This window comes from Artemia sp. Qi Xiang Cuo, chromosome 2 (assembly GCF_049724085.1).
Source record: "Artemia sp. Qi Xiang Cuo chromosome 2, ASM4972408v1, whole genome shotgun sequence".
Lineage (NCBI taxonomy): Eukaryota > Metazoa > Arthropoda > Branchiopoda > Anostraca > Artemiidae > Artemia > Artemia sp. Qi Xiang Cuo.
Genome location: NC_142795.1, coordinates 50,685,148 through 50,713,147, shown reverse-complemented (window position 1 = coordinate 50,713,147; position 28,000 = coordinate 50,685,148). Strand labels below are relative to the sequence as shown.

Genomic DNA, 28,000 nt, shown 5'->3' with positions numbered 1-28,000 from the left:
TCATTGTGAAAAAACAACTTCATTCACTTTTATTGTCAATTCCTAAAAACAAAATGCTTAGGAAAAATGTGTCGCACTAAAACTGTCTTGAAAACAACGTTTTCAAAAGGTGATATTTTGTTGGGCTGTTGGTAGCCTATTCATGGTAATATAGAATTTGTTTACTCAGGCAGGAAGGATGGGGTACATAGATAGGGAGTAGGGCTCATGATGAATAAGGAAGCTGCTAAGTCTTGTTTAGGCTCGGAAGGTATTAATGATAGAAAACTAATTGCTCATTTTATGACAAAATAGTTCAGGGTATCAGTTATAGTAGTATATGCCCCTGTAGAACCGACTGACGGAGATACTAGTGACTCAGATGAATTTTACTTACAATTACAGGAGCAAATGACCTGGGTCCCAGGTAGAAATATGATGTTTTTACTAGGGAATTTTAACGGCCAGGTCGGTAGAAATAAAGATAGATGATATCCTAGCTTAGGTAAATTTGGTGTAGGAAGAGAAAACAGTAATGGCTATAGACTTTTGCAATTTTGTTGGTATAGTAATCTAGTTATAACCAATATGGTGTTTGGTCATAAAATGGCCAACAAGTTAAAATGGTATTCACTTGATGGTAAGACAGTAAACCATATTGATTATGTTATAGTAAACCGAAGGCTTGCAGGATCAATACAAAATACTAGGGTATATAGGATTGCTGTTATTGATGTTAAAGATTATCATCTAGTAATGTCTAGTGTTAATTTAAAGCTGAAATTTTGGAAGGGTAATTACCTCCCTGGAAGTTATGATGTTGGTAGACTCTAGGATGAGAATTTCATAGAAGCTCTTCAGGAACAGTTGGATGCTGAATTTGAAAGTCTGGATATTGATAATGCGGAAGATAGTTAAAATTACTTTAGGGAAATAATTTGTGAAGTTCCTGATGTTGTCTTAGGAAACAAACATAAGAAGGTTGCAGAGAATATTAGTGAAAAGGCTTGATGTTTTATAGAGAGGAGAAGGGGATTGTACAAGAATTATCTGAGTGATAGATCATATGAAAACAAAGGGAATGTAAAGAAAGTGGAGAAAGCATTAAAGCATGAACTAAGGAGGTGTGAAGTGGAGGCCATGGATAAAATTGCCGAGGATCTAGAAGATGTAGCTAGACAGCATAATAGCAAAATATTGTACTGGCATATTAATAAATTGAGAGGGTGTAGTCAATCCGGACTTGTCCCAGCTAAAGATAGGAATTGGGCAGTAATTAGTGATAAGGAAAGAGTTAAAGAGAGATGGACAGAACATTTCCAGTGCAGGAAAAGATATAGATGAAAACGTAAAAGTTTGTGATACCTTGGATGTGAAAGAAGATTTGTTTTGTGAAGAAGAATTAGCGACACTGCTAAAAGGATTAATAAATAATAAGGCTCCAGGTGCTGATTAAATGTGTTTCTTAAATATGGTGGCTCTGAGGTTAGAAATAAGTTACTGAAGATTTTGAATATGACTTTTGAAAAAGGGAAGTACCTAACTATTTTAGGAAAACCCTAATTAAACCACTGTATACGAAAGGTGATAAGAGTGAGTGTGGTTATTATCGAGGCATTAGTCTGGTCTCTGTTGGTAGCAAATTACTAGTAATATAATACTTCTTAGATTGAGAGATGCCGTAGACAAAGTATTAAGAGAAGAACAGTGCGGTTTTAGGAAAGGTAGAGGATATGTCGACCAAATTTTCACTCTTAGGCTAATAATTGAGAAATGCCTGAGCTATTAAACACCTTTGGTCCTCAGTTTTATAGATTATGAGCAAGCGTTCGATTCTGTTGATAGAAGAGCTTTAGTAAAGGTTTTATCCTTGTATGGTATTCCAGAGAAACACATTAAGAGATTAGTGCTATGTACGAGAATAACACTGCTGCGGTTAAGGTAGGAAATGAGGTTAGCAGCTGGTTTTGTGTTAAATCAGAAGTTAAGCAGGGTTGTGTTTTATCCCCCTTTATATGGATCGTTTTGATAGATTTTGTCTTAAGGAGCACAGGAAAGGCAATGACAGACCACGGAATCAAATTGAGAGAGAAAACTATACTGGACTTAGATTATACTGACGATTTAAGCATCTTAGATGAAAGTGTGATCAAAATGAATTAACGTTTAGAGGTATTGCGAGTTCAGGGTGCTAGAAATGGTTTAATAATTAATGTTCAGAAGACTAAGGCACAGGCTAGGAATAAGTGAAGATGAAAAGGTGACGTTAGGTGGCAAAAAGATTCCTCAGATGCGTAGCTTCACTTACCTTGGTAGTATTCTTAATAAAGACGGTGGGAGCAGTGAAGATATTAAAAGTAGAATAGCCGAGGCTCAGGGTGTTTTTTCACAGTTAATAAAAATTTGGAAGAATAAGAAGATAGTCTGCAAACCAAGATTAGAATATTAGAAACTACAGTGATAACAGTGTACAAATATGGCTCTGAAGCATGGGCTCTTCGAAAAACGGATGAAGATTTGCTAGTGTTTTCCAGAGAAATTGCCTTCGGATTGTTCTGGGTTGCTGGCTGACTGACCGTATTTCAAACAGTAGGCTGTACGAAAAATGTGGTTCAATCCCGTTTTCTAGGGCTATAATGAAAGAAAGGTTGAGATGGCTGGGGCACGTGCTGCGGATGAAGGATGAGAGATTGCCGAAGATTGTCCTTTCGGCCAACTGCCTAGGGCTAAACGGAAAGCAGGCCGTCCTCGTCTTGGGTGGATGTCATAAGGAACGATTTAAAGGAAGTGGGAACTTCCTGAGAAGATGTAAAGAGAGAGGTTTTGAATAGGTTGGGATGGAGGTTGAGCGTGCGTAGCTGTGTTGGCCTCGGGTGGCTTGGTGCTGAGGTTAGTTGTTAGGAGTAGTAGTAGTAGTTGGTAGCATCGTTGGTTGAAACGGACTATTTTCTTGATGAAAACGGTCATGTGGTATTGGATTAATATCTTGTATCTGATCTGTTGATACTCGGATAGAGAGAATTAGTGTTTGTATTCTGCCTCGATAAAAACATTTGTATGCTCATTTTATCTTGGTCTATGCTGGTATAGCTGAAAATCGTATTCATTTCGCTCTCGAATCATTTTTGTATCAGAACAAGTTCGTTTCTGATATTATACAAGTTAAACTATTTCCAAAGGAAGAAGTATTTTGTTCATTTTATTCACTATTATTTTCGGTGTTTAGTCCTTTGGCTATTCAGTGTATTTTCTTCTATCCCCTAGCTATTTTGAATATGTATGGTATATACAAATTTTGTCCATACATGCTCCTTTCTCATTGATTGGTGCATTGGTGGTGTTTAAACTCTTTTTTTTACCTGATTCTTGTCGTCAGATACGTACTCCTTCAACTTCTAGTTCAGTGGACTAAGGTTAGTTAATGGGTTGACAGTTCTGTTTTGTACAGTTCTCCTTTTTCTGCTGTTTTGTCCGTGTCATCCAAGTATTAACACGTTTATGGCTTAGTAAAGACTCATAGTTTAAGTCAGTTATGATGAGCTGTGGTGCTCCGTGGTTTGAATTAAGCCAAACGTCTGATTGTTTAAAAGAATTTGACCATCATCCATGGCCCGTGTATCTCTCCGTAAGTTTACATTCTCCTTAGTCTTAAATTCTCTTTCTTTGGCCAAGTTATGTCTGCGGGTTGGGGGCAAAAGTCTTTTGATTTACTGTAATTTTTTCTCTTTTGTTGCTGTTTTGTTATTAGCAAGAACTTTTCTATCTCGCGGTAAGTCGGCTGCAGATGAGACATGAATTCAGGCTTATGGTGATCTTAAATTGGCTAAGTAAGCCTATCACACTGGTTACATAAAAACTGTCAGAATGGAAACTTGTTTCTGATGGGTGGATCATTAACATCTAACCAATCGACGACAATTTTGTATCCTTACGTTAAGTCGCCTATATTATAGAATGGTAATGTGAACTGCTATAAGTTAAGAAAACCTGATCATAAAAGTCTGAGATTTCGTGACATAATTAACTAATAATCCAGAATCTTATCCAAAATCAAGTAGGACAGTCATTTCCTGAATAATCAATGAATGTGCATTATTCTTGACGTTACAAAAGTAATCACCATTTTTATCCCACGACCAGGCATCGCTTCTAGAGAAATTAAATATATATCTCTGACTTGTCTTCTTGTCCTCCCTAGATTTTTTTAGCTGGAAAAGAACTAGTTCAAAGTCTATCCATTCTTAGTATTTTTGTTCACTCATTTGTCATCCTGAAAACCTAGATCGCTGAGGGGAATAACCAAATCACCTAAGCTGCACATTAGGGTGACCGGATCTCATAGAGGGGGAAAAAATGTCTGAATTTTGTTCGTCTGAACCCCACAAAACGATTCCCCTTTCCAGATATTGAGATAGCCGAAATTTGAGCTCAATTAAACGATGTTAACCCGTCCCAATAGTCGCTCAAAGTTTGAAAAATCTAAATTTTTGGACAAAAAGCTGACGTATGGAGCCATAACTCCATAACGGTAAATAATAAAAATCCATTTAATAGCCGATTTTGTTCTTACATCAGTCCCCCCCCCCACGCCCATCATTCCCCCAAACACATCCAATCAAAATTTTGAGATAGCCATTTTGTTCAGCGTAGTTGATTTCCAGATAGAAAATATATTTTTGAGGAGGACACTCCCCTACAACCCTCAGGGCAAGGGTTTTAAGTTATGCCCTGGGGGCATATAAGGTTTTCATATAAGGCGTTGTCGTAGAAACTTCAATAAAGGCTCATTCGATTGGAAATTCAAAGGGCTAGTGCCCTTTTTAATTGTCGAAAGTGATTGGAGGGTAACTAGCCCCCCCCCACGCCCATCATTTCCCCAAACACATCCAATCAAAATTTTGAGATAGTCATTTTGTTCAGCGTAGTGGATTTCCAGCAAAGTTCATATAATTATCCAGTAAGCTTATCGCAGATCATTTCTGGTCTTCGTTCTCGGTGCGAACAAAAAGCTCCTCCCACTTTTTCGTGCAGTTATTAATAGCGGGTTTCCACTTGTTTCCGATTGTTTTGCGTAAAGTGCATTATTCGTAATAGGGGGTTTCCACTTGTTTCCGATTGTTTCGCGTCTGACTTGTCTACCCGTGAAAAGATCTGACGCCGCTTATGTTTCTACGTTCTCTGGAGCACTCGCACCCCGGTCCGGGTTTTTATAATGGGTGAGATAGGGAATGATCATACTGGATAATTATATGAACTGTGATTTCCAGATAGAAAATATATTTTTGAGGAGGACACTCCCCCACAGCCCTCAGGGCAAGGGTTTTAAGTTATTCCCTGGGGGCATATAAGGTTTTTATAGAAGGGGTTGTCGTAGAAACTTCAAAAAGGCTCATTCTATTGGAAATTCAAAGGGCTAGTGCCCTTTTTAATACTCGAAAGTGATTAAAGGGCAACTAGTCCCCCCCCCACGCCGATCATTCCCCCAAACACATCGAATCAAAATTTTGAGATAGCCATTTTGTTCGGCGTAATTGATTTCCAGATAAAAAATATGTTTTTGAGGAGGACACTCCCCCACATCCTTCAGGGCAAGGGTTTTAAGTTATGCCCTGGGAGCATATAAGGTTTTTTACAGAAGGCGTTGTCGTAGAAACTTCAAAAAAGGCTCATTCGAGTGGAAATTCAAAGGGCTAGTGCCTTGTTTAATAGTCAAAAGTTATTCTAAGACTCCTTACACCCCTTCCACACCCCCCCTGTCCCCACTAACATCCAATCAAAATTTTGATAAGGCCTTTTTGTTCAACCCAGTTGAAAGTCCTGGAAATTATAGGTCTGAGCGGACCACTCCCCCCACGGTCTTTATGGGCAAAGGTTAAAAGTTATCTCCTGGGGGCATGAATAGTACTTATGGAAGGAAGACTTGGGCAAATTTCCCCCACGGGTCATTTGATGTGAAGACTATATCTATGACTCACTTTTTAAACGCCAATATATATCGGACGGTAACAAGCCACCCCCCAAACCCTTTTTTCCAAAATGCATCTAATAAAAATTTTAGGATAGCTATTTCGTTAAAAATAGTTCAAAGATCATATAACAAAAATTCCGGTGTTGACACAACCCACCAGGGCCCGGGGGCAGGCGTTGTAAGTTATGACCGTTGTAAGTGACCGGATCTCATAGAGGGGGAAAAAATGTCTGAATTTTGTTCGTCTGAACCCCACAAAACGATTCCCCTTTCCAGATATTGAGATAGCCGAAATTTGAGCTCGATTAAACGATGTTAACCCGTCCCAATAGTCGCTCAAAGTTTGAAAAATCTAAATTTTTGGACAAAAAGCTGACGTATGGAGCCATAACTCCATAACGGTAAATAATAAAAATCCATTTAATAGCCGATTTTGTTCTTAAAAATATATAGTCTATACATAATTGTTGTTATTTTAAATCAAGCAGAGTTACTGAGGCTAGGCTAGGAATAGTTACACTAAAAGTTACACTAAGGCTAGGAATAAGTGAAGATGAAAAGGTGACGTTGGGTAACGAAAAGATTGATCAGGTGGGCAGCTTCGCTTACCTTGGTAGTATCAGAGGCAACGCTGTAGCGTTGCCATATAGTAAAGACCATACGGCTCCAATGTTTTATTGTAAAGGCCATACGGCTCCAATGTTTTATTATTTATTTATTATTATTATTTTTTTCCCAGAGGCACTTCATATGGAAGGGGTCATCGTAGAAACTTCAAAGGGGGGTCATTCGAATAGAAATCAAGAGTTCTAGTGCCCTTTTCAATAGTCGAAAATGATTGGAGGGAAACTAGCCCCCCCCCCACGCCCATCATTCCCCCAAATACATCCAATCAAAATTTTGAGATAGCCATTTTGTTCAGCGTAGTTGATATCCACATAGAAAATATGTTTTTGAGAAGGACACTCCCCCACAACCCTCGGTGCAAAGGTTTAAAGTTATGCCCTTGGGGCATATAGGGTTTTTATAGAAGGCGTTGTCGTAGAAACTTCAAAAAGGCTCATTCGATTGGAAATTCAAAGGGATAGTGCCCTTTTTAATAGTCGAAAGTGATTAAAGGGCAACTAGTCCCCCCCCCCACGCCCATCATTCCCCCAAACACATCGAATCAAAATTTTGAGATAGCCATTTTGTTCAGCGTAGTTGATTTTAAGATAGAAAATATGTTTTTGAGGAGATCACTCCCCCAGAACCCTCAGGGCAACGGTTTTAAGATATGCCCTGGGGGCATATAAGGTTTTTACAGAAGGCGTTATCGTAGAAACTTCACAAAAGGCTCATTCAATTACAAATTCAAAAGGCTAGGTCCATTTTTAATAGTCAAAAGTTATTCTAAGACTACTGACACCCCTTCCACGCCCCCCCTGTCCCCACACACATCCACTCAAACGTTTGAGCTAGCTATTTTGTTCAACGGAGTTGAATGGTCTCAAAATTATATATTTGAGCAGGACACTCCCCCCAAAGTCTTCAGGGGCAAGGGTTATAATTTTCAACGTAGTTGAAAGTTTTGGAAATTATATGTTTGAGCAGGACACTCCCCCCACAGTCTTCAGGGGCAAGGGCTATAAGTTATGCCCTGGGTGCATATATGGTTCTTATGGAAGGAATGTTCGTATAAACTTCAGAGAGGGCTCATTTGATTGGAAATTGAAAGTTCTAGTTCACTTTTTAAGCGTCAAAAGATATTGGAGGGTAACCACCTCCCCCTCCCCAAACCCCTTTTTCCCAAATGCATCCAATAAAAATTTTAAGATAGCTATTTTGTTAAAAATAGTTCAAAGGTCATATAACAAAAATTCCAGTGTCGATACAACCCCCCAAGGCCCGGAGGCAGGCGTTGTAAGTTATGACCGTTGTAAGTGACCGGATCTCATAGAGGGGGAAAAAATGTCTGAATTTTGTTCGTCTGAACCCCACAAAACGATTCCCCTTTCCAGATATTGAGATAGCCGAAATTTGAGCTCGATTAAACGATGTTAACCCGTCCCAATAGTCGCTCAAAGTTTGAAAAATCTAAATTTTTGGACAAAAAGCTGACGTATGGAGCCATAACTCCATAACGGTAAATAATAAAAACCCATTTAATAGCCGATTTTGTTCTTAAAAATATATAGTCTATATATAATTGTTGTTATTTTAAATCAAGCAGAGTTACTGAGGCTAGGCTAGGAATAGTTACACTAAAAGTTACACTAAGGCTAGGAATAAGTGAAGGAGAAAAGGTGACTTCGAGGAATGAAAAGATTGAACAGGTGGACAGCTTCACTTACCTTGGTAGTATCAGAGGCAACGCTGTAGCGTTGCCTATAATAAAGGCCATACGGCTCCAATGTTTTATTGTAAAGGTCATACGGCTCCAATGTTTTATTATTTATTTATTATTATTATTTTTTCCCCAGAGGCACTTCATATGGAAGGGGTCATCGTAGATACTTCAAAGGGGGCTCATTCGATTGGAAATCGAGAGTTCTAGTGCCCTTTTCAATAGTCGAAAATGATTGGAGGGCAACTAGCCCCCCCACGCCCATCATTCCCCCAAACACATCAAATCAAAATTTTGAGATAGCCATTTTGTTCAGCGTAGTTGATTTCCAAATAGAAAATATATTTTTGAGGAGGACACTCCCCCACAACCCTCAGGGCATGGGTTTTAAGTTATGCCCTGGGGGCATATAAGGTTTTTATTGAAGGCGTTGCCGTAGAAACTTCAAAAAGGCTCATTCGATTGGAAATTCAAAGGGATAGTGCCCTTTTTAATAGTCAAAAGTGATTAAAGCGCAACTAGTCCCCCCCCCCGCCCATCATTCCCCCAAACACATCGAATCAAAATTTTTAGATAGCCATTTTGTTCAGCGTAGTTGATTTCCAGACAGGAAATCTGTTTTGAGGAGAAAACTCCCCCACAACCCTTAGGGCAAGGGCTTTAAGTTATGCCCTGGCGGCATATAAGGTTTTTATACAAAGCGTTGTAGTAGAAACTTCAAAAAAGGCTAATTCGATTGGAAATTCAAAGGGCTCGTTTCCTTTTTAATAGTCGAAAGTAATTCTAAGGCAACTGACACCCCTTCCACGCTCACCATTTCCCCAAACACATCCAATCAAAATTTTGGTATAGCCATTTTTTTCAACGTAGTTGAAAGTTTTGGAAATTATATGTTTGATCAGGCCACTCCCCCCCCCGTCTTCAGGGCACGGTTTATAAGTTATGCCCTGGTGGCATATTTGTTTCATATGGTAGGAATGTTCGTATAAACATCAAAGAGTGCTCATTTGATTGAAACTTGAAAGTTTTAATTCACTTTTTAAGCGTCAAAAGTTATTGGACGGTAACCATCTTCCCCCCCCCCAAACCCTAGTTTCCCAAATGCATCCAATAACACGATGGATATATCAATTTTTCTAAAAATAGTTAAAATGTTAAGTAACAAAAATTCCGGTGTTGACACAACCCCCCAGGGCCCGGGAGAAGGCATTATAAGTTATGCACTGGGGGCATATATGGATCTTATGGAAGGGATGCTCGTGTGAACTTCAAAGAAGGCTCATTTGACTGGAAACTGAAAGTTCTAGTTCACTTTTTAAGAGACAAAAGAGATTGGAGGGCACCTAGCCCCCCCCCCTCCACGCCCTTTTTTTCAAACCCATCCGATAGGAACTTTGCGATAGTTTAAAAAAAATAGTTTAAAGACCAGGAGGTGTTGTAAGTTATTCCCTTGGGGAATATATGGTTCTTATTGAAGGGATGCTCGTAAAAAATTCAGAGATGGCTCATTTGATTGGAAATTGAAAGTTCTAGTTAAGTTTTTTCGAGTCAAAAGAGATTAGAGGGCAACTAGCTCGCCCAAGTCCATTTTTCCCCAAATGCATCCATTAAACATTTTGAGATAGGTATTAAGTTAAAAATTTCTCAAAGGTCAGATTACAAAAACTGAGGTGTCGTCACAACCCCCCAGGGCCCGGGGGCAGGCGTTGTAAGTTATGCCCTGGGGCATATATTGTTCGTATGAAAGGGATGCTCGTATAAACTTCAGAGAGAGCTCATATGATTGGATGTTGAAAGTTCGAGCTCACTTTTTAATAGTCAAAAGAGATCCGAGGGCAGCTAACCCCCAACCCATCTGATGAAAATTCTGAGATAGACATCTTATTAAAAATAGTTCAAAGGTCGGATAAGAAAAAATCTGGTGTCAATATAAACCCCCCAGGGCACAGGGGAAGGCGTTCTAAGTTATGCCCTAAAGGCATGAACGGTTCTTATGAAAGGGATACTCGTACAAACTTCATAGAGGGCTCATTTGATTGGAAATTGAAAGTTCTAGTTCACTTTTTAAGAGTCAAGAGAGTTAAACTAGCCCCCCCCCCTACGCTCTTTTTTCCCCAAACCCGTCCCCTACAAATTTTGAGATAGCCAGTGTTTTGGAAATTGTTCAAAAATTAGATAACAAAAAAAAAAACCAGAGCCCGGGGAAAAGGCGTTGTAAGTCTTTTCCTTGGGGCTTATAGGGTTATTATGAAAGGATTGCTCGCAGAAGCTTCAGTGAGGTTTCGTCTGACTGGAAACTTAAATTTCTAGTTTACTTTTTAATATTCAAAAGAGAAACGAGGGCAACTAGCCCCTCACCACACACAGACCCTTTTTCCCCAAGACCATCCGATAAAATTTTTGTAATAGCCATTTCATTGAAAATCCTTCAAAGGTCAGATTAGATAAATTGCCGTGTCAACGGAACCCGCCAGGGCCCGAAGGCAAGCGTTATGAGTAATGCTCTAGGGGCATCTATAGTTTTTATGGAAGGGATGCTTGTATAAACTTTGGAGAGGGCTCATTTGATTTTAACTTGAAATTTCTTGTTCACTTTTTAAGAATCAAAAAAGATCAGAGGGCACCCAGCCCCCCCCCCCTCCTCCATGCCCGGAATGCATCAGATTTAAAATTTTGAGATAGACATTTTGTTAAAAATAGTTCAAAGTTCTGATAACAAAAAACTCCAGTGTCGACACTGCCCCCCAGCGGCCGAAGGTAGGCGTTGTAAGTTATGCCCTGGGGGCATATATGGTTGTTATGGAAGGGATACTCGTATAAAAGTCCTAGAAGGCTAATTTGATTGGAAATTGAAGGTTGTAATTCATTTTTTAAGATTCAAAAGTGATTGGAGGGAAGCTAGCCTCCCCCCACACTCCATTTATTTTTTCCTAGAGACACTTCATATAGAAGGGGTCGTCGTATAAGCTTCAAAGGGGGCTCATGCGATTAAAAATCGAGAGTACTAGAGCCCTTTTTAAAAGTCGAAATTGATCAGAGGGCAACTGACCTCTCAAGCCCTTTTTCCCCAAATACATCTGATAAAAAATTTGAGGTAGCCATTTTGTTAAAAATAGTTGAAAGATCATATAACAAAAACACCTTTACGTATGTTCATTTCGTTAAAAATAGCTCAAAGATCAGAAAGTTGTAGTTCATTTTCTCAGAGTGAAAAAGACCAGAGGGCAACTAACCCCGTCCGCCTTCCACGCCTGAGGGCGTGTCGTACGGATAAAACCATCTAATTAAACATTCGGGTGATCATTTGTTTGAAACTAGTCCAACCATCAGACACTAAAACTCCAGGGTCAACACAACCCCCAAGGGCCCAGGAATAGGCGTTACAAGTTATACTCTGGGGATATATAGGGTTCTTATAGAAGGGATACTCATATAAAATTCAGAGAGGGCTCATTTGATTGAAAATGGAAAGTTCTAGTTCATTTTTAAAAAGTCAAAAGAGACCGAAGGTTAATCTAGTCCCCCCCGGGCCCTTTTTCCCCAAACCCATCCGATAGAAATTTTGAGATAGCAATTTTGTTAAAAATGGTTCAAACATCAGATAATAAAAACTCCAAGGTTGAAACAAACCCATTTTTTCACTTTGATATTGTTACTTTGATATTTTTTTTTAAGTTTGATTTTGAAATAAGGAATTTTTAAAAACTTTACACTTTTTAAAAAAAAAAACTAAAAAATATTTATTAAAAAAAAAAACTTTCCTAAAAATTTTTTTTTAAAATAAAATTAAAGGCAATTACAAACTACAGATAAAGATATAAAAATACCTTTTAAAATTCAAACTCAAAACGACCAGAAATTATTATTAAAGAATAAATGAAACCCAAAACCTACAGAAATTAAATAAGGAATCATTGTAAAAACATACAAAAATTAATAATATGCATGAATAAATGTATATTCAAACGAGTAATGCTTAGATTGAATATGAATATCAATCTTAAATCGAAAAAAAATATTTTCCTGTTGAAGTATATAGGAACCTTAAAATGAACAGAAATTTAGTAGACAATCTATGCAAACAAACATACAATAGATATTAATGTAAATTAATAAATAAATCTTAAAACGAGTGAAACTTAAATTGAATATGCAAATCAAGCTTGAAACGAACAAAAATCACCACAAACAAGGGTTTGGGTATGACCACCTTCCCTCACTGTATAAGTCTAAAACCTACTGCGTCACTGGCACTTTACTGAAAACCAATTTTATGACAAATGTTTTCTTATGTACTTAATATTGAAAATAAACATTAAAATTAGAGTAAAATTTTGAACTGATGAGCTTTCAGCAATTAATATCATTATAGATAAAATATTCAGTTTAATTTATTAGCTCTTTTTAAAGACGAATATAGTTTCCCTACAGACAAGTGTTTGGATACTGCCTCCTTTCCTAACTGTAAATAAAAACCAAAAGCCTACTGCGTCATTGGCGCTTAACTGAAAACGGATTATATTACAAATATTTTTTTTCCAGTTCTTACAGTATTGAAAATAAAAATATAATTACAGTGAAATAAATTCGTGAACTGATGGATCTTTCAACAATTAGTATCATTATTCATCAAATATTCAATTTGATGTTGTTTATACTTCCCAAGACTGTTCAATACGCATATAGTTTTCAGTAAAGCGCCAATGACGCAGTAGGTTTTAGACTTTTACAGTAAGAGAAGGAGGTCATACCCAAACTCTTGTTTGTGGTGATTTTTGTTTGTTTCAAGGTTGATTTACATATTCAATTTAAGTTTCACTCGTTTTAAGATTTATTTATTAATTTAAATTAATATCTTTTGTATGTTTGTTTGCATTGATTTGTTTATTTAATTTTTGTTCGTTTAAGTTTCATATATATTTAAATAGGAAGATATTTTTTTTTCATTGTAAGGTTGATACTCATATTCAATCTAATCATTACTCACTTTAAGATATATTTATTCATGTATATTATTACTTGTTGTAGGCTATGTTTTTACAGTGATTGTTTGTTTAATTTCTGTTCCTTTTGGTGTTTCATTTATTCTTTAAAAGTAATTTCTGGTCGTTTTGAGTTTGAATTTTAACAGGTATTTGTGTCTGCTGAGCTTAAGTTTAAAATGGCCTTTACTTTTCTTTGAAAAACTTATTTTTCGGAAAGCTTTTTTTAATTACTTATTAGTAAAGACGCTGGGAGCAGTGAAGATGTTAAAAGTAGAATAACCAAGGCTCGGGGTATGGTTTTTCACATTTGAAAAAAGTTTGGAAGAATAGGAAGATAGTCTGCAAACCAAGATTAGAATATTGGAAGGTACAGTGATGACAATGGTCAAATATGGCTCTGAAGCATGGGCGCTCCGAAAAGTGGATGAAGATTCACTAGATGTTTTCTAGAGAAATTGCCTACGGTTTGGTTTGGTTATCCGGCTGTCTGACCGTATTTCAAACAGTAGGTTGTACGAAAAATATGGTTCAATCCCGCTTTCTAGGGCTATAATGAAAGAAAGGTTGAGATGGCTAGGGCACGTTCTGCGGATGAAGGATGACAGATTGCTGAAGATTGTTTTTTTCGGCCAACCGTCTAGGGCTAAACAAAAAGCAGGTCGTCCTCGTCTGGGGTGGGAGAATGTCATAAAGAAAGATTAAAAGGAAATGGGAATTTCCTGGGAGGATGTAAAGAGGGAGGCTTTGAATAGATTGGGATGGAGGAGGAGCTTGCGTAGCTGTGTTGACCTCAGGCGGCTTGGTACTGCGGTGAGTAAAACAACCGTTAGCCCCAAAAACGTGACCTGGTACCATTAGGAGCCAGTATGGGAAAATTCTAAGAATTTTATGGGTTTTTACATAATTTGCCTCGGAATTAACAACAAAATTTCTATTAAAAAGTATATTGGAACTCAATTTTCAAACATAAAGAGTCTTTTGTTCAAATTTCATCGTTTTTTATATGGGGATTACCTGACTCGTTTGCCAAAAACAGACCCGTTGGACAGTTAAACAGCGGAATGTATCTAATTTCTATTTTAGGGATGGTGATCGGTGATTTTACTTCAGAGTACAACTGACCTTCACCTATTGGACTCCACATCAGCATGAAATGAAATGGCATCCACATCAGGTGCACAAAGGCGGACCAAGGATAAAATATTTCTTGTGAGCTATCCCATTCACCAGATCACCTGTTGTAAACTACCTTCAAATCGTCAAGTTTCATTGCATAACTTTGGTGCTGTGAAATTAACTGTAAAAGAATCAGTAAAACTTATCATACGAGAACTGTTAATTTTTTCTGGGGAAAGCTCGAATCCCGACTAAACATGAGCAAGATGCAATTACGAAGCTGGAAAAACTTCACGGCGAGTAGAGAACTCTTCAAAGAGACCGAAAGAAAACATCGGAAATGGTCAAGAACAAATTTAAGCAGTTCGTTGAAAAGTTGAATGATCCCTTTGATATTGCTCAACAAGATGCCTTGGCTCTTATTAAATCAGAAGAAAATAGGGCGTTTATCGTGAAACAGAGGAAGAAGGGCCGCCCAGGTTCCATGATTGAAGGGCCGCCCAGGTTCCATGATTTGAATGAATCTCAAATTGTCTCGAGCTCAAGAAATCCAAGGCGCATAATCTATTGCTATTTCATATGGCGAAACAGGAACAGCTGCTGGGAGTTCCTGTAACAGCAAAAAAACTGTGGAGACGGGCAAACCGTAGCCATATATAAATGCCTACGTGAATGCGGTCTCCCAACACCGTCAAGGGGATGTGCTTCGACACTACAGCATCCAACATGGGAAGACAAAAAGGGGCATGCGTTTTATTGGAGCAAATGTTAGGAAGAGAATTTCTATATCTAACTTGCTGTCACCATATCTGGAAATTCTATTGAGAGGCGTATTCGACACAAAAACGGGATCACTGGACCTCATCCAGACATTTTAAGAGATTCCTCACTGTGTGATCCAAGATAGACAAAGGAAAATACGACACAGGTATCAGTGACAATCTAATACAAAATCAGCTAACTCCAAAAGTAATTACAAATGTTGCTCCTGAATTCGAAACCAAATTAACTGAGAACCACCCTATTGCAGTTGGTTCTCTTATTTGTTGGATCACTAGACGGCAATGCTGTGGGTTTTAGAACTCCAGAAGCCATTCATCACGCTAGGTGGATGGAAAAGGCTATTTACTGCTTAAAAATGTTCATTTTTCTTCCTCAAATTATGATGTCTAAAGAAGAAGAAAGTTCTGTGCGTCTTGCACCAAAGCAAGATTTAGATATTTTGCAAATTCTGTCAGACTATAAAGATTGTAACAACGACATTGCAGAAATAACCCGGACCAAATTTTGGAACCATTTGTGGTATTTGAATGCAGTGGATTTCACCATTACAGACGATGGAAAGTCGTTAAAGGCTAGTAAATTGCTCAGTAGCACGCTAGGGTTGTAAATCCAAAAGTCAGTAAAGAAAAGTTAAAACAGGTAGTTGATGGAGGATTGGTAAATTTGATAAAGTTGGGTAAAGATTGGTAAAATTGATAGTCGGGATTCGAGCTTTCCCCTCAAAAATGAACAGTTCTCGCATGGCAAGTTTTGCTGATTCTCTTGCAGTAAATTTCACAGCAGGTAAATAATAAAATAAAACCTGACGATTTGATGGTAGTTTACAACCGATGATCTGGTGAATAGGATAGCCCACAAGAAATATTTTACCCTTGGTCCGCCTTTGTATACCTGATGTGGAGGCCATTTCAGAGTCCAATTGGTTAAGGTGGGTTTTACGCTGAAGTAAAATCACCGATCACCATTTCTAAACTAGAAATTAGCTTCTCCCTCCTTTGTACCTATCCAATGGGTCTTTCTTTGGTAAACGAGTCAGGTAATATAATAAAAGATGAAATTCGAACAAGAGGCTCTTTATGTTTAAAAATTAGAGTTCCAAAATAACTTTTAATAAAAGAAATGTTAATTCCGACAGACATTATGTAAGAACCCATAAAACTCTTAGAATACTTGCAAACTGGCTCCTAATGGTACCAGGTCATGTTTTTGGAGTTAAAGGACGTTGTAACTGTGTTTGACTTAAAATAAGAACAATGTATAGACTACAAATTTGAATAACAACATTAGCTTTCTTTTGAAATATTAAGTGGGTTTTTAATATTTACCATTCTGGAGTGATGACTGCTTATGTCAGGTTTTGTCCAAAAATTTGGATTTTTTCTAACTTTGAGTGACTAACGGCTCAAGTCAACGTCATTTAATCGAGCTCAAATTTCGGCTATCTCAATATCTGTAAAGGGGAATCGTTTTGTGGTGTTCAGACACACAAAATTCCGATATCGATTTTTTGCGGTCACCCTAATGCACATACATAAATCATTTGAAAAACTAGGGAACCGTGCTCATAAGTATGGTGGATGCTATTGAACCAGTTACAGGTTGTCCAGTTCTATATTCATAAAGATTTGAACTCTGTGCTCTTTCAGGTTCAGTGTCAATCATGTGTATGAGTTGGATACGTGATTTAAATTTAGAATTAAAAATAGTCACTTTCGAATGCTTTCTAAATAACAAAGTCATGGCGAATTCATGAACCATGTCTCAGATTTATATGAGTCACTAGAAGAAATCCATTTATAGACCAAACGATTCAATGGGCTCTCTATTTTTTATACACTACTGGAGCGAAAGCTCCTGGCATTGTTTTCAGAGACTGCTTTTGGTTGTCGAAGTTCTGAGTAACTACTTCCATTAGACTGACTCAACCCCCAGTGTAACTTAACCGCAATTTAACTGAAGTCCATTCAATCCATTTAACTCAACCCTCGTTCAGCTCTACCCCCGTTTAACTTAACCCCCATTCCAGTCAACTTCTCTGTAACTCAACCTTTAAGCAACTCAACCCTCATTCAACTCAACTGCTGAGTAGTTCAACCATCATTTAACTAGGCCCCATCTAATTCAACCCCCTGCAGCCCAACCCCCTCTACCCCAATTCAATTCAACCCCTTAATAGTTTAGATTAAGTCAGGTTTAATGGGGGATGAATTTGCTGTCTTTGACCACATCTAAAGGAAACCTGTTTATAAAATAAAATTTGTATCATTAGATTCCTCATTTTATGCTTTTTCTAAATACCGTGGTCGGTTCTATGACAATGAACCCATCCCCTGATGGTCTTAGATATAGCCCTAGGATAAATGAAAACTAAAAACACTAAAATAATCAAATTCTTATTTTATAATTATAGCATGTTTCCATTAATCAGGTTATCATATTTCCTTCCATTGTTAATAATTTTTTTTTCAACAATTGTATTAAAATATCTTGGAGGAACGCTTTTTATCGGATCAAGAATGCTAGAAAACCGGTTAACGAAGAAGACATTACTTATCACGAGATTAAAAACTCCGGAGAAATATATTATTAGGGCTATATATCCGACCATAAGGGGAGTGGGCATAGTCAGCACGGCGACTAAGATATTTTGAAAGGGCACAACATGAGCAATCAATTGGTAGTACTTTTTTTAAAAGTTTGTTTCCTTAAGATGTGGTCACCCACAGTAAATTTAGCGAATGGGTTTGAGCTGCTTGGGGGTTCGCTTAAACTGTTGAGTTGCGCCAAGTTGAATGGAATTGATATTCACTTGCATTGGGGTTAACATCCACAGGAATTGATTTGGATTGATTTGGATTGAGGTAAACGGGGGCTGATTTAAACGAGGGATGAGCTAAACGGGGATTGAGTTAAACGAGTGTTGAATTACCCGCACGTTGGCTAAAGGATACGGAGCTGGTAGTTCCGTTTACTACTGAAAAACTGAGTTTTTGGCTTCACATCTCTGATTTTCGGCTAATATGCTTTGGTTTTCGGAAGAACCACCAAAATTCTAGCTTATGTGGCACAAAGCATGGCTTCTGGTTCGCAACACAGTGCCCTGAAATTAAGAACATGTCTATGTTCCTTCGTGTCATTCGAAAATCTCTTAAATATTTGCTCATAATTACAAATTACTACTTATTTGGATCTAAATGGAAATTACTATTTTCAAAATAGTACTACGTGGAAATATTTGTCACTAAAAAAGTTATTTAAAAACCTGTTTTTACGTTTTGGCTACTATGGAGCGTGGTTTGCTCTTTACTTGGTCGCAATTACTGCGGTAACCATGATTCTTTTTAAGTTAAAGTTATTCTTACAGTTGTTTTTTCAATATCACTCCCAGCACCATCAGATGTATTTTTTTTCAGTTTTTGAGCTGTCGTCTTGTGAGTTTCTTGCTTGAAAACAGATTACTCGTATCAAGTTAGTCTATATGAGTGAAAATAGTGTAGTTTATTTATTTTGATTGCCATTTAAATCCCTCCATGCTCTTTAGGTGAACTAAAAGAAAATCTGTAATTTATTAGCATATTCATTTTGCTTTAGACGGCTATGGCCAAAACGTCCTTGAAGCAATGAGGCAGGTGACTAAAGGAAGCCTTCCAGATATCTTTTCTGGCCAGCCAACATTTCCTTTTCCCCTAGGAAGAGATTTTTCTGGACATGTGGTTGATAAAGGATTCAACGTTCACGGTCTGGACATTGGTGATCAAGTTTTTGGAGTTGTTTCCCCTCATCGTCCAGGAGCACATGCTGAATATACGGTCACCTCAGCATGGGAGCTAAGTACCTTAAAATAATTATATATTTTTATCAATTTTGATGGCTAAGACATAGAAACTGTAATGATTTCCCATAATCAAACAGTTCGTGGTAACGAACTGTAAGTAAGGAGCGACCCGGCTCAATGGTAACCGAAACTCTAGAAAACGGGTTTTTGATACCAATAGATATATCAAAAGAATCAGATTTCAATGCTGATTTCAAATATATAACTTTCATCAAGTTTAGTGCTACCCATCAAAAGTTACGCGCCTAAGAAAATTTGGCTGATTTTCAAAAAAAGGGGGAAAGACCTCTTAAAAGTTATAGAACCTTAATGAAAATCACACCATCATATTCAGCGTATCAGAGAAGCCTACTGTAGAGGTTTCAAGCTCCTATCTACAAAAATGTGGAATTTTACATTTTTTGCCAGAAGAAAGATCACGGATGCGTGTTTATTTGTTAGTTTGTTTGTTTTTTGTTTTGTTTTTTCCAGGGGTGATCGTATTGACCCAGTGGTCCTAGAATATCGTGGGAGGGCTCATTGGAACGGAAATAAAAAGTACTAGTGCCCTTTTTAAGTGACCAAAAAAAATGGAGGGCAACTATGCCCCCTCCCACGCTTATTTTTTTCCCAAAGTCACCCAATCATAATTTTGAGATAGTCATTTTGTTCAGCATGGTCGAAACTATGACAAATATGCGTGTTAGGGTGACTTGGTCCCTCGATTTACACAGAGGGAGGGCTAAATTTTTCTATATTTACCCATTGTTAGAGTAGTTTTGTGTTGTTTCGGAAGTATACCTATTTTTTCAGGAGTTTTTTTTTTCTGGTATTGTTAGAGCATTGGGGGTCAGTGGGGATGGTATAGGATCGATTCATGTATAAAGTTTTCATGGGGGAAGGGAAATTGCCATGAAGGAAATGGCCAGACTTGCCAGCATTATTTATTGGTTATTGGGAAGTATACAACCATTTTCAGGAAGGATTTTTTCTGGAGGGGGGGGCAAGAGGAGGGGGTTACTCTGAAGAATATTTCCGTGGAGGATGTTTCTTTGGGGTAAGGGACATTTCTATGAAGGGGGCGCCGGATTTCCAAGCATTATTTAAAAAACGATCAGAAATTAAATAAAAAAAATCAAGTTTTTTCAACTGAAATATAAGAAGGAATATTAGAACTTAAAACGAACAGAAATTATAACGTAAGTGAGAGGGTTCTCCCCCAAGTCAATACCTCGCTCTTTACGCTACAGTTTTTTTTTAGTGCTTTCAAAAGAGCTATCTATTCTAATTAAACGGCCTTTGTGATTCTGGGGTTTTTGAATAAAAACTTTTTTTTTAACTTTTAACGTAAAGGGCGTGGTATTGACTAAGGGGAGAACCCCCTCATATACGTAATAACATATACGTAACAAAAAAAAACAATAAAAAAACAAGCGATACGGCTCAATTGTAATCGAAACTTTTAAAAACGGAAGTTTGATGTCAATAAATGTATCAAAAGAATGTGTTTATAATGCTGATTCTAAATATATAAATTTTATTAAGTTTAGTATTACTCATCAAAGGCTACGAACCTGAGAAAATTTATTCGATTTTTTAAAGAGGGGGGAAATATCCCCTACAAGTTAAAGAATTTTAATGAAAATCACACCGTCAGATTCAGCGTATCAGAAAACCCTATTACATAGGTTTCAAGCTCATATATGCAAAAATCTGCAACTTTGTATTTTTTGCCAGAAGAAAAATATAGGAATATAGAAGTTAGTTACGTAAGTTAATTTGTAAAGACATCCATTTAGCAAAAGAAAAGTAAAATTTTTATGCAAATAAAAGCTGCATTAACTAAAAAACGATCAGAAATAAAACAAAAAAAAACAAGTTTTTTAAACTGAAAGTAAGGAGCGAAATTAAAACTTAAAACGAACAGAAATTATTCCGTATATGAAAGGGCTGTCCCCTCCTCAACGCCTCGCTCTTTACGCTAAAGTTTGACTCTGTCTCACAACTTTATTTTTTAAAACAATAAAAAACTTTAGTGTAAAGAGCGAGGCGTTGAGGAGGGGACAGCCCCTTTCATATACGGACTAATTTCTGTTCGTTTTAAGTTTTAATGTCGCTCCTTACTTTCAGTTTAAAAAACTTGTTTTTTTTTATTTAATACAAATACATAAACTTACGTGTGAATGATCAGAACAAGCAAGTGCAGTCTTTTGCTCCACTTGAAAGAAGATTGGATTTTAGTACCCAGGATATTATTAAACCTTTGTTCTAATGTGAATTTCAGAGTTAGCTTTCTCCGAAATTCCATTTCATATAAAGAAGAAAAAAATGTATTGCAAACTATATTTTAATACTATACTAAATGTTAGTGCGAAGCTTGTAAAGAGATTCAGCAGTAAGTGCATATGCAACATGTCGTAAACATACATGGTTTTGCAAGCACACATGGTTGAGAGGCTCTAGATAGTCAATCATTTTGATCAAAAGCTTCCGTCAATCGATTGACTCAAGCATGATTGACCGTCTAGGGGCCTGTTTGACGCTTGAGTCAAGCGTTCACGGTGATTGATAGAAAGTTTGAATGACTCAATCATTTTGACCAAAAGCAGTGTTTTAGGATAGTTTTGGTCGAGATTGAAGGGTTGATTGAAGGTTGATTGAAGTACACGTCAATCGATTGACGGAAACTTTTGATCAAGTTGCTTGACCGTCGAGGGCCTCTTTTATATTGGCTTTGGTCAAGATTGAAGGGTTGATGGAAGGTTGATTGAAGCACACGTCAATCGATTGACGAAAACTTTTGTTCCAATTGATTTACCGTCTATGGCCTCCTTTTATTTTTAATTTTTACCTAGTCTCCTTGTGACTCTATACACTTCTCCCAGCGATGCTCCCATCTCTTTAATCTATCAAAATAGTAGTTAGCATTCTTCTCGGCAAAATAATTGTTAACGAAGGTGATTGCCTCCTCATTTGACAAAAATTTTTGTCCTCCGAGCCCATTTTTTAGTTTAGGGAACAGAAAGAAGTCGCTTGGGGCTAAATCTGATGAGTAAGGTGGATGGTAAACAGTTCAAATCGTAATTCATGGACTTTCGCCATGGCAACTGTTGAGTTGTGAGACGGGGCGTTGTCTTGGTGAATCAGGATTTTCGTTTTTCTGCAAATGTGGCTGTTTATCCGCAATTTCTGACTTCAGCTTATCAAGTAAAGATGCGCAGTACTGTCCTGTAATGGCTTTCCTTTTTTGTAGAAAATAGATTAGGATAACTCCATGACTATCCCAAAAAACAGTCGCCATCACTTTCCCAGCCGAAAAAACAGATTTTGATTTTTTTTTTTTTTTTTTTTTTTTTGAGCCCGTTCCCCCTTTGCAATCCACTATTTCGACTGTATTTTTTGTTTCAGGCGTATAATGATGTATCCAAGTTTCAGCTATAGTAATTAATGGGCGCCAAAACTCGGATTTATTGCGCTTAAATTGCGCCAACAGAGCATTGCAAATGTTGATTCGAACCCGTTTTTGGTCTAACGTTAGCAAACGCGGCACCGAATGCGCGGACAGATTTCTCATGCGTAGATCTTGATTTAATATGTGATAAACAGCTATGTCTCTCACTTTAACTTGGCAGTCGTTTACCACCATTTGGTGAACTTTAGCGATGTTTTCGTCAGTAGTTACAGTTGTTGGACATCCCGAACGTTAATCATCTCCCAAGCTCTTACGGCCACGTTTAAATTTAGCTGCCCAAGATTTCACTGTGGTAAATGACTGTGAAGAGTCCCCGTACACAGAGTCTAACTCATCTTTGATTTGCGCAGGCGTATTTCCTTTCGAAAATAAATATTTTATGACAGCTTGATGCTTGATTTTTTCCATTTTCACACAAAGACTGACATCAGCTCACTGAAAAGACTGTCAAATAAAAACTGCGCGTCCAAAATGGCGGAATCTTTGATTTTTTGCTGTTTTAATATGCACAACTACTTACCCTGAGCGAATTCATAAAAATGTAGCTGATACAAGGAGAAATTCTCGATTTTTTTTTCAAATTAAGTCTAGGATGGGTGTTTTTCGATTTTTTATTTTCTAAACGGCCCCTGGGAAATTATTCCTGGGGGTAGTAAATCAACGGTATTTGTTCCCTGTTTTATTCATCTGCATTATTGTGTAATATTTTCCTAGCAAAATGGTTTTTGAAAGTGGGGGTACTATCGGTTACCGTCGTATGTACTATAATGTTTATCTAAATTACTTTTTTGATTTCTCTTAGTACCAAAAGATGCATCCAGCATCTCTGATTTTAGGAAACTTTCTTTGAACCAAAATTAACAATCCACTGCCCTGACTTTAGATTCAAAGAGGCCGACCTGGGTACCGAAGCACCGACTTTAGTTTTACCGGGTGCCGAAGAAATATTAAAGATGAAGATTTTTATATAAGGATATGATTATTCCAGGTTAAGTTGGGATTAAATTATTGAAGAATTTTTTTCTAACATTGTATATTTCTTAGTATGGTAAATATTTCGGAAAAATACTTTTCCTCATAAGGGGCCCAAGTTTGAGGTGAAATGAGATTCCTGCGGTTTTTTTTAGTGTGTACAAAAAGTGAATAATGTAAAATTGACACACTATAAATGTTGGGAAAGTAAAAACCAATCTGTATAAAAAAAGATGAATGGAAGGAAACAAGGAAAATGGTCTTTATCATTAACAAATAGCTTATGCAACGTATGCTAAGGTAAAAGTTTGTGCCAGGTCCATTGAACGTTTATATTTTTAGGTTGTGCGTAAGCCTCAAAAGCTTAATCATATAGAAAGCGCTGCGGTTCCGTATGCTGCTCTTACAGCTTGGTCTGCTCTTTGCGTTACTGGACATATATCTTCAAGGAATGCCTCAAAAATGAGAGTCCTTGTCTTAGGTGGCTCTGGTGGTGTTGGTACATTTTCGATTCAGTTATTGAAACATTGGGGAGCAGAGGTAAAACTAATATGCTTTTTGTTTGTGCAAAAGTTTTTTGTATCATATGCGACGTAGGATCGTTTGATCACATAAAAGATAATTTTTTTTTTGGCTATTTATTGGTTCCAAAGTCTATTTCAAATTTTAAAGTGAAAGATCTTTCCCGCTTATGTATCATAAGTTACTTGTAGGCAGTATTTATTCTGTTTTTTTTTCTGTTAATAACACCAGAACGGGAAATATAAAATAGATTGAGGTGCAAGACACAGTATAGGACACGTTTTAATAGAAACATAGGGACGACAATTTTTCCTGTTTGGAAATTTAAAACTACTTTTACTTTAAGTTCTTTTAGTGTGTTAATCCGAAACTGCTGCGACAAGCACCAGTGCTGGCCAGCCGTGTCTTACTTGGTTCCTGGGAAGAATTTAAAAGCTTTTTGGAAATCAGGACTTCGCTGGAGAAAGACAGTGGTATCTCTCACAGACTATGATACACAGACTCACAGACTCTCACAGACGTGCATACACAGTGTGCTGCATATCGCTTAAATGATATATGTCGTACATAGCATTTAATTCTTTTGTGTTTTGTGAGAAATATCTGAATTTTCTTTTTTTCTTCTTTTTTTGATCTTTTTTTGTATATAGCCCAGAGTTTCAGTTTTAAACCAAATAATTATTATTGTTGCATATTACTGGTATTTCTAATAGGGAAATAGATTTCTTGTTTTTGGAAAGGAATGAGCCAATGCCCTTGTTTGATTTTCTTTTTCCTTTCAGGTTGTAACCACTTGTGGTCCAGAAGCTGTAGAGCTCATGTTGAGTTTGGGGGCTAACGTGGCACTTAGTTATACCGATTCTGCAACTGAGGGGGAACTGCTGAGTATGAAAAGGTATGTTAATTGTTTGCTTCAAAAACGATGAAGATTTGCTGTCGGTCTCGATAATTATTCTTTTCATCGGTTAAATGTTTAAAATTTCTCTTCAAGGGGGTTCAAGATGTCCTAGGTATCCCTTTTTCAGGAATAGGATTCACAGGACAGCTGATCACCTGACGAAGCTTTATCATAAGCATTTCTGACCGTAAGTTCCCTCCTGAAGTACGCACGAAATCGTTATGAGTTGTTCCCGTCAATAGAAGATCTGGAAGGAATCATATAGGAATTTTCTTTCTGGGAAGGGTTGGCTTGTACTTCAAGAGTCATAACATATTTGCAGCGTTAAAGCACTTCTAAGGTAATATAGGAAGTTTTGTAAGACTTTCGCCAGAATTCGACTCTTTATACTCAATTTGCTTTTTAAGGTCTAATTAAGTTCTAGTGGATTTTTACGCGTCTTCAATTCTCCCATAACAAAGGACAAGGATATTCACTCATTACATAGTAGTTACACACAGTCTTTTGTCAAACAGTGTGTTTAGTCAAATTTCAAGTGGCCAAGTAAAATCGTTAGGGAAGTTTACCAGCAGATAAAAGTTTAATTTTTTCCTCTTCCTTTTTTCGGACAGACAAGAATTTACAGAGTGATAGGCTGTCAAAACAGAGCATTCTAGGAGAAGGTTTTTCCAAGTTCGAAGCAGTCCCAGCAAAAATTAACTTGCCAATAAATCAAAACTCAAACACTTTCACTCCTCACTTTTTCAGACAGAGAAGTTTTTCTAGAGGTATATGCTTTCTAAATCCAAATCTTCTTTCATTTATACATTACTATTATGCATGAACTTCAAGTCTGGTTCATTCGACACTGGCACTCTCTTTTCCTAATAAATGTTGGATTCTTGGAAAGATAGTCTTTACTTTTAAGTGCTTTCATCTTCAAGTATCTTCATTTAGAGATAAAGAGTCTGGTCATATACACTTCCATAAACCGAAGCATAAAATAACCAAAGAATAATCACTCCAATTTGACGCACAGTGTTGATGCATGAATAGAAAAAGTGTTGAAACAAAACATGTATTAAGTCCAGAATTGCTGAGAGCCAAGCTGGGGTTGGGATTGCCCCTGACAAACCTAATACTCCGTTTAAAAACACAACTATAACCAGAAGATTACAATTTTGGATCCGATTTGGGTTTGAGCCAAAACACTGTGAATTTATTGCCTTTTGCCACATTGGGCCCAGATACCTATTTATACTAGGTTATTCTATTGTTCAAAGGTATTACAGCATCAAAAGGGATCATGTAGCATCCACATGCTAAATTCGACGACGCAAATTGGCCGTCCACCGCCCTCTTTAGAGCCTGGATCTTAATGATACACCTCGGGGTAATCCACTCATCACGCTATTATTATGACTATTAGTATTTGAATTTTAGTTTGTTATTAATAACTTAAGACATACTTTTTGTAGCTGGAGTTTATTTGGGTTGGATGTTTTAGCTTTCGCTCTTATGTCAAGTTGAACTAGTGAATTATTTTGCAATTTGGGAATTGCATGTTTTTTCTCCTTTTTTAACCAATTGCTGGTGAAAACGTTCGAAGTGACAAAATTATTTTAAAACAAATACAACTAAATAAGCGCTTTTTTTGAAAGTATTGCGATTAAAATGTTAATTATTTCCTTCTTTTATTACTCTTATGTTAGAGCTTTGTTTCTTGGAGCATTGTTATAAAAATTAAACTAACATAAAAAGCGGGCAGCTGAGGGAAGTGGCAGCCTCTTTATCGATATGTAGTATAATTTATATGCGTATACGCCTTAAGATCGTTCTTTAGCTTCGTTTATGTACCCAACTGGTCCCTAAACAAGCAAGCTAATATATACCTTACAAAATCAAATTGATCACTTTGACCGGATGGGTCAATTATGTGCAAAAAGGGGGGGGGGTGGCTGTGAGCTGCGGAAAATACATTTTGGATCATCATTCTAAAATTCTCGAAGGTGGAAGGGGTCTTTGGTCCAATCTTGTTCTTACAGAACAAGATGTTTCGACCAAATTTTCCTTTTTGGTCGAAGAATCTTGTTCTGAGAAAGAAAAGCATAGCCTATATTAAATACGCAACCTAACCTAGGTACTTTTTTGCCCCTTCGACCCCAAAAAACTAAAATTTAAATATTTTTCATGGAGTGAGCAATACCTCACTAGGCAGAGGAAACCTGTTTTATCATTAGGATCAAATTCCCTTTTCCATCTGTACGGATAAGCGAGTGAATCTGATCTATTATTTTAAAATCGAAAATATGTTATCAGTAAGAAGGAATCTGTCATTCTCTCAGAACGCATCTTGCATGCTTACCTGAATATATTCTTAGAAATGAGTAAGGGAGGTTAGGTGTAAATCACCTCAACTCCATATTCATCTAAAGAACTTCTCTCGAAAAAATTGGAAAATATGGACCTAAAAAATGTTCGTTTTCAGGCTTTTGGTCCCCTCCCTCTTCTCACACATAAAGATACACTGATCCCCCCTATCAGTTTTAGAGGAACTATTCAATGCAGATGAATGAATGAAACCTTCAATGAATCAACCCAGTCATATTATTTGTAAATGCTTAAAATATTGTATATGATCAATTTATTTTGAACGGGCTGCATATTTGCTTAGTAACGAATGTGCCGACGCGCCGGGTTATGATCTCTGAAACTGTGAGATTTTATTAACTTATCAATTTTATTTCATAGCTCAACAGCATTTTGGCCCTATTTGGGCCAGGATTTTGGTTTTTTGGGACAAAATAGCAAAAACAGGCATTTTTTCTTTCTTCTTTGTTTTTTTTTCTATCTATGTCTTTTCAATTGTGAAAAAGCACCCTTGGTCTTGTCTATTCTACTTTTTATATCGTCATTACTCCCACCATTTTGCTAATAATACTGCCCAGGTAAGTGAAGCTATCCACTTGATCGATCTTCTCGTTATCAAGCATCACCTATTTACCCTCATTTATTCCTAGTCTAACTGACTTGGTCTTCTTGACATAAATTTCCAAACCTATTCTTTCCCCTCGGAATCCTCAAAACCTCCAAAAATTAAATAATTTTGTTAGCTTTTTTTCTAGGACGCTCAATCCTTTTGCCCAGTCTAATCTAAGGAGAGTTTTACCTTTACATTTGATTCCA

General features: G+C 37.2%; 1 protein-coding gene across 1 annotated transcript in view; it reads left to right on the top strand.

Moving 5' to 3' along the window:
- Positions 1–28,000, top strand: part of LOC148955345 (NAD(P)H oxidoreductase RTN4IP1, mitochondrial) — a 55,480-nt gene that overhangs the window by 7,907 nt on the left and 19,573 nt on the right. Inside the window, exons 3-5 of the mRNA XM_089101655.1 lie at positions 18,749–18,984; positions 23,758–23,955; positions 24,720–24,832. Coding sequence (XP_088957781.1) covers positions 18,749–18,984; positions 23,758–23,955; positions 24,720–24,832 — 547 coding nt within the window. The remainder of the gene's footprint in view (positions 1–18,748; positions 18,985–23,757; positions 23,956–24,719; positions 24,833–28,000) is intronic.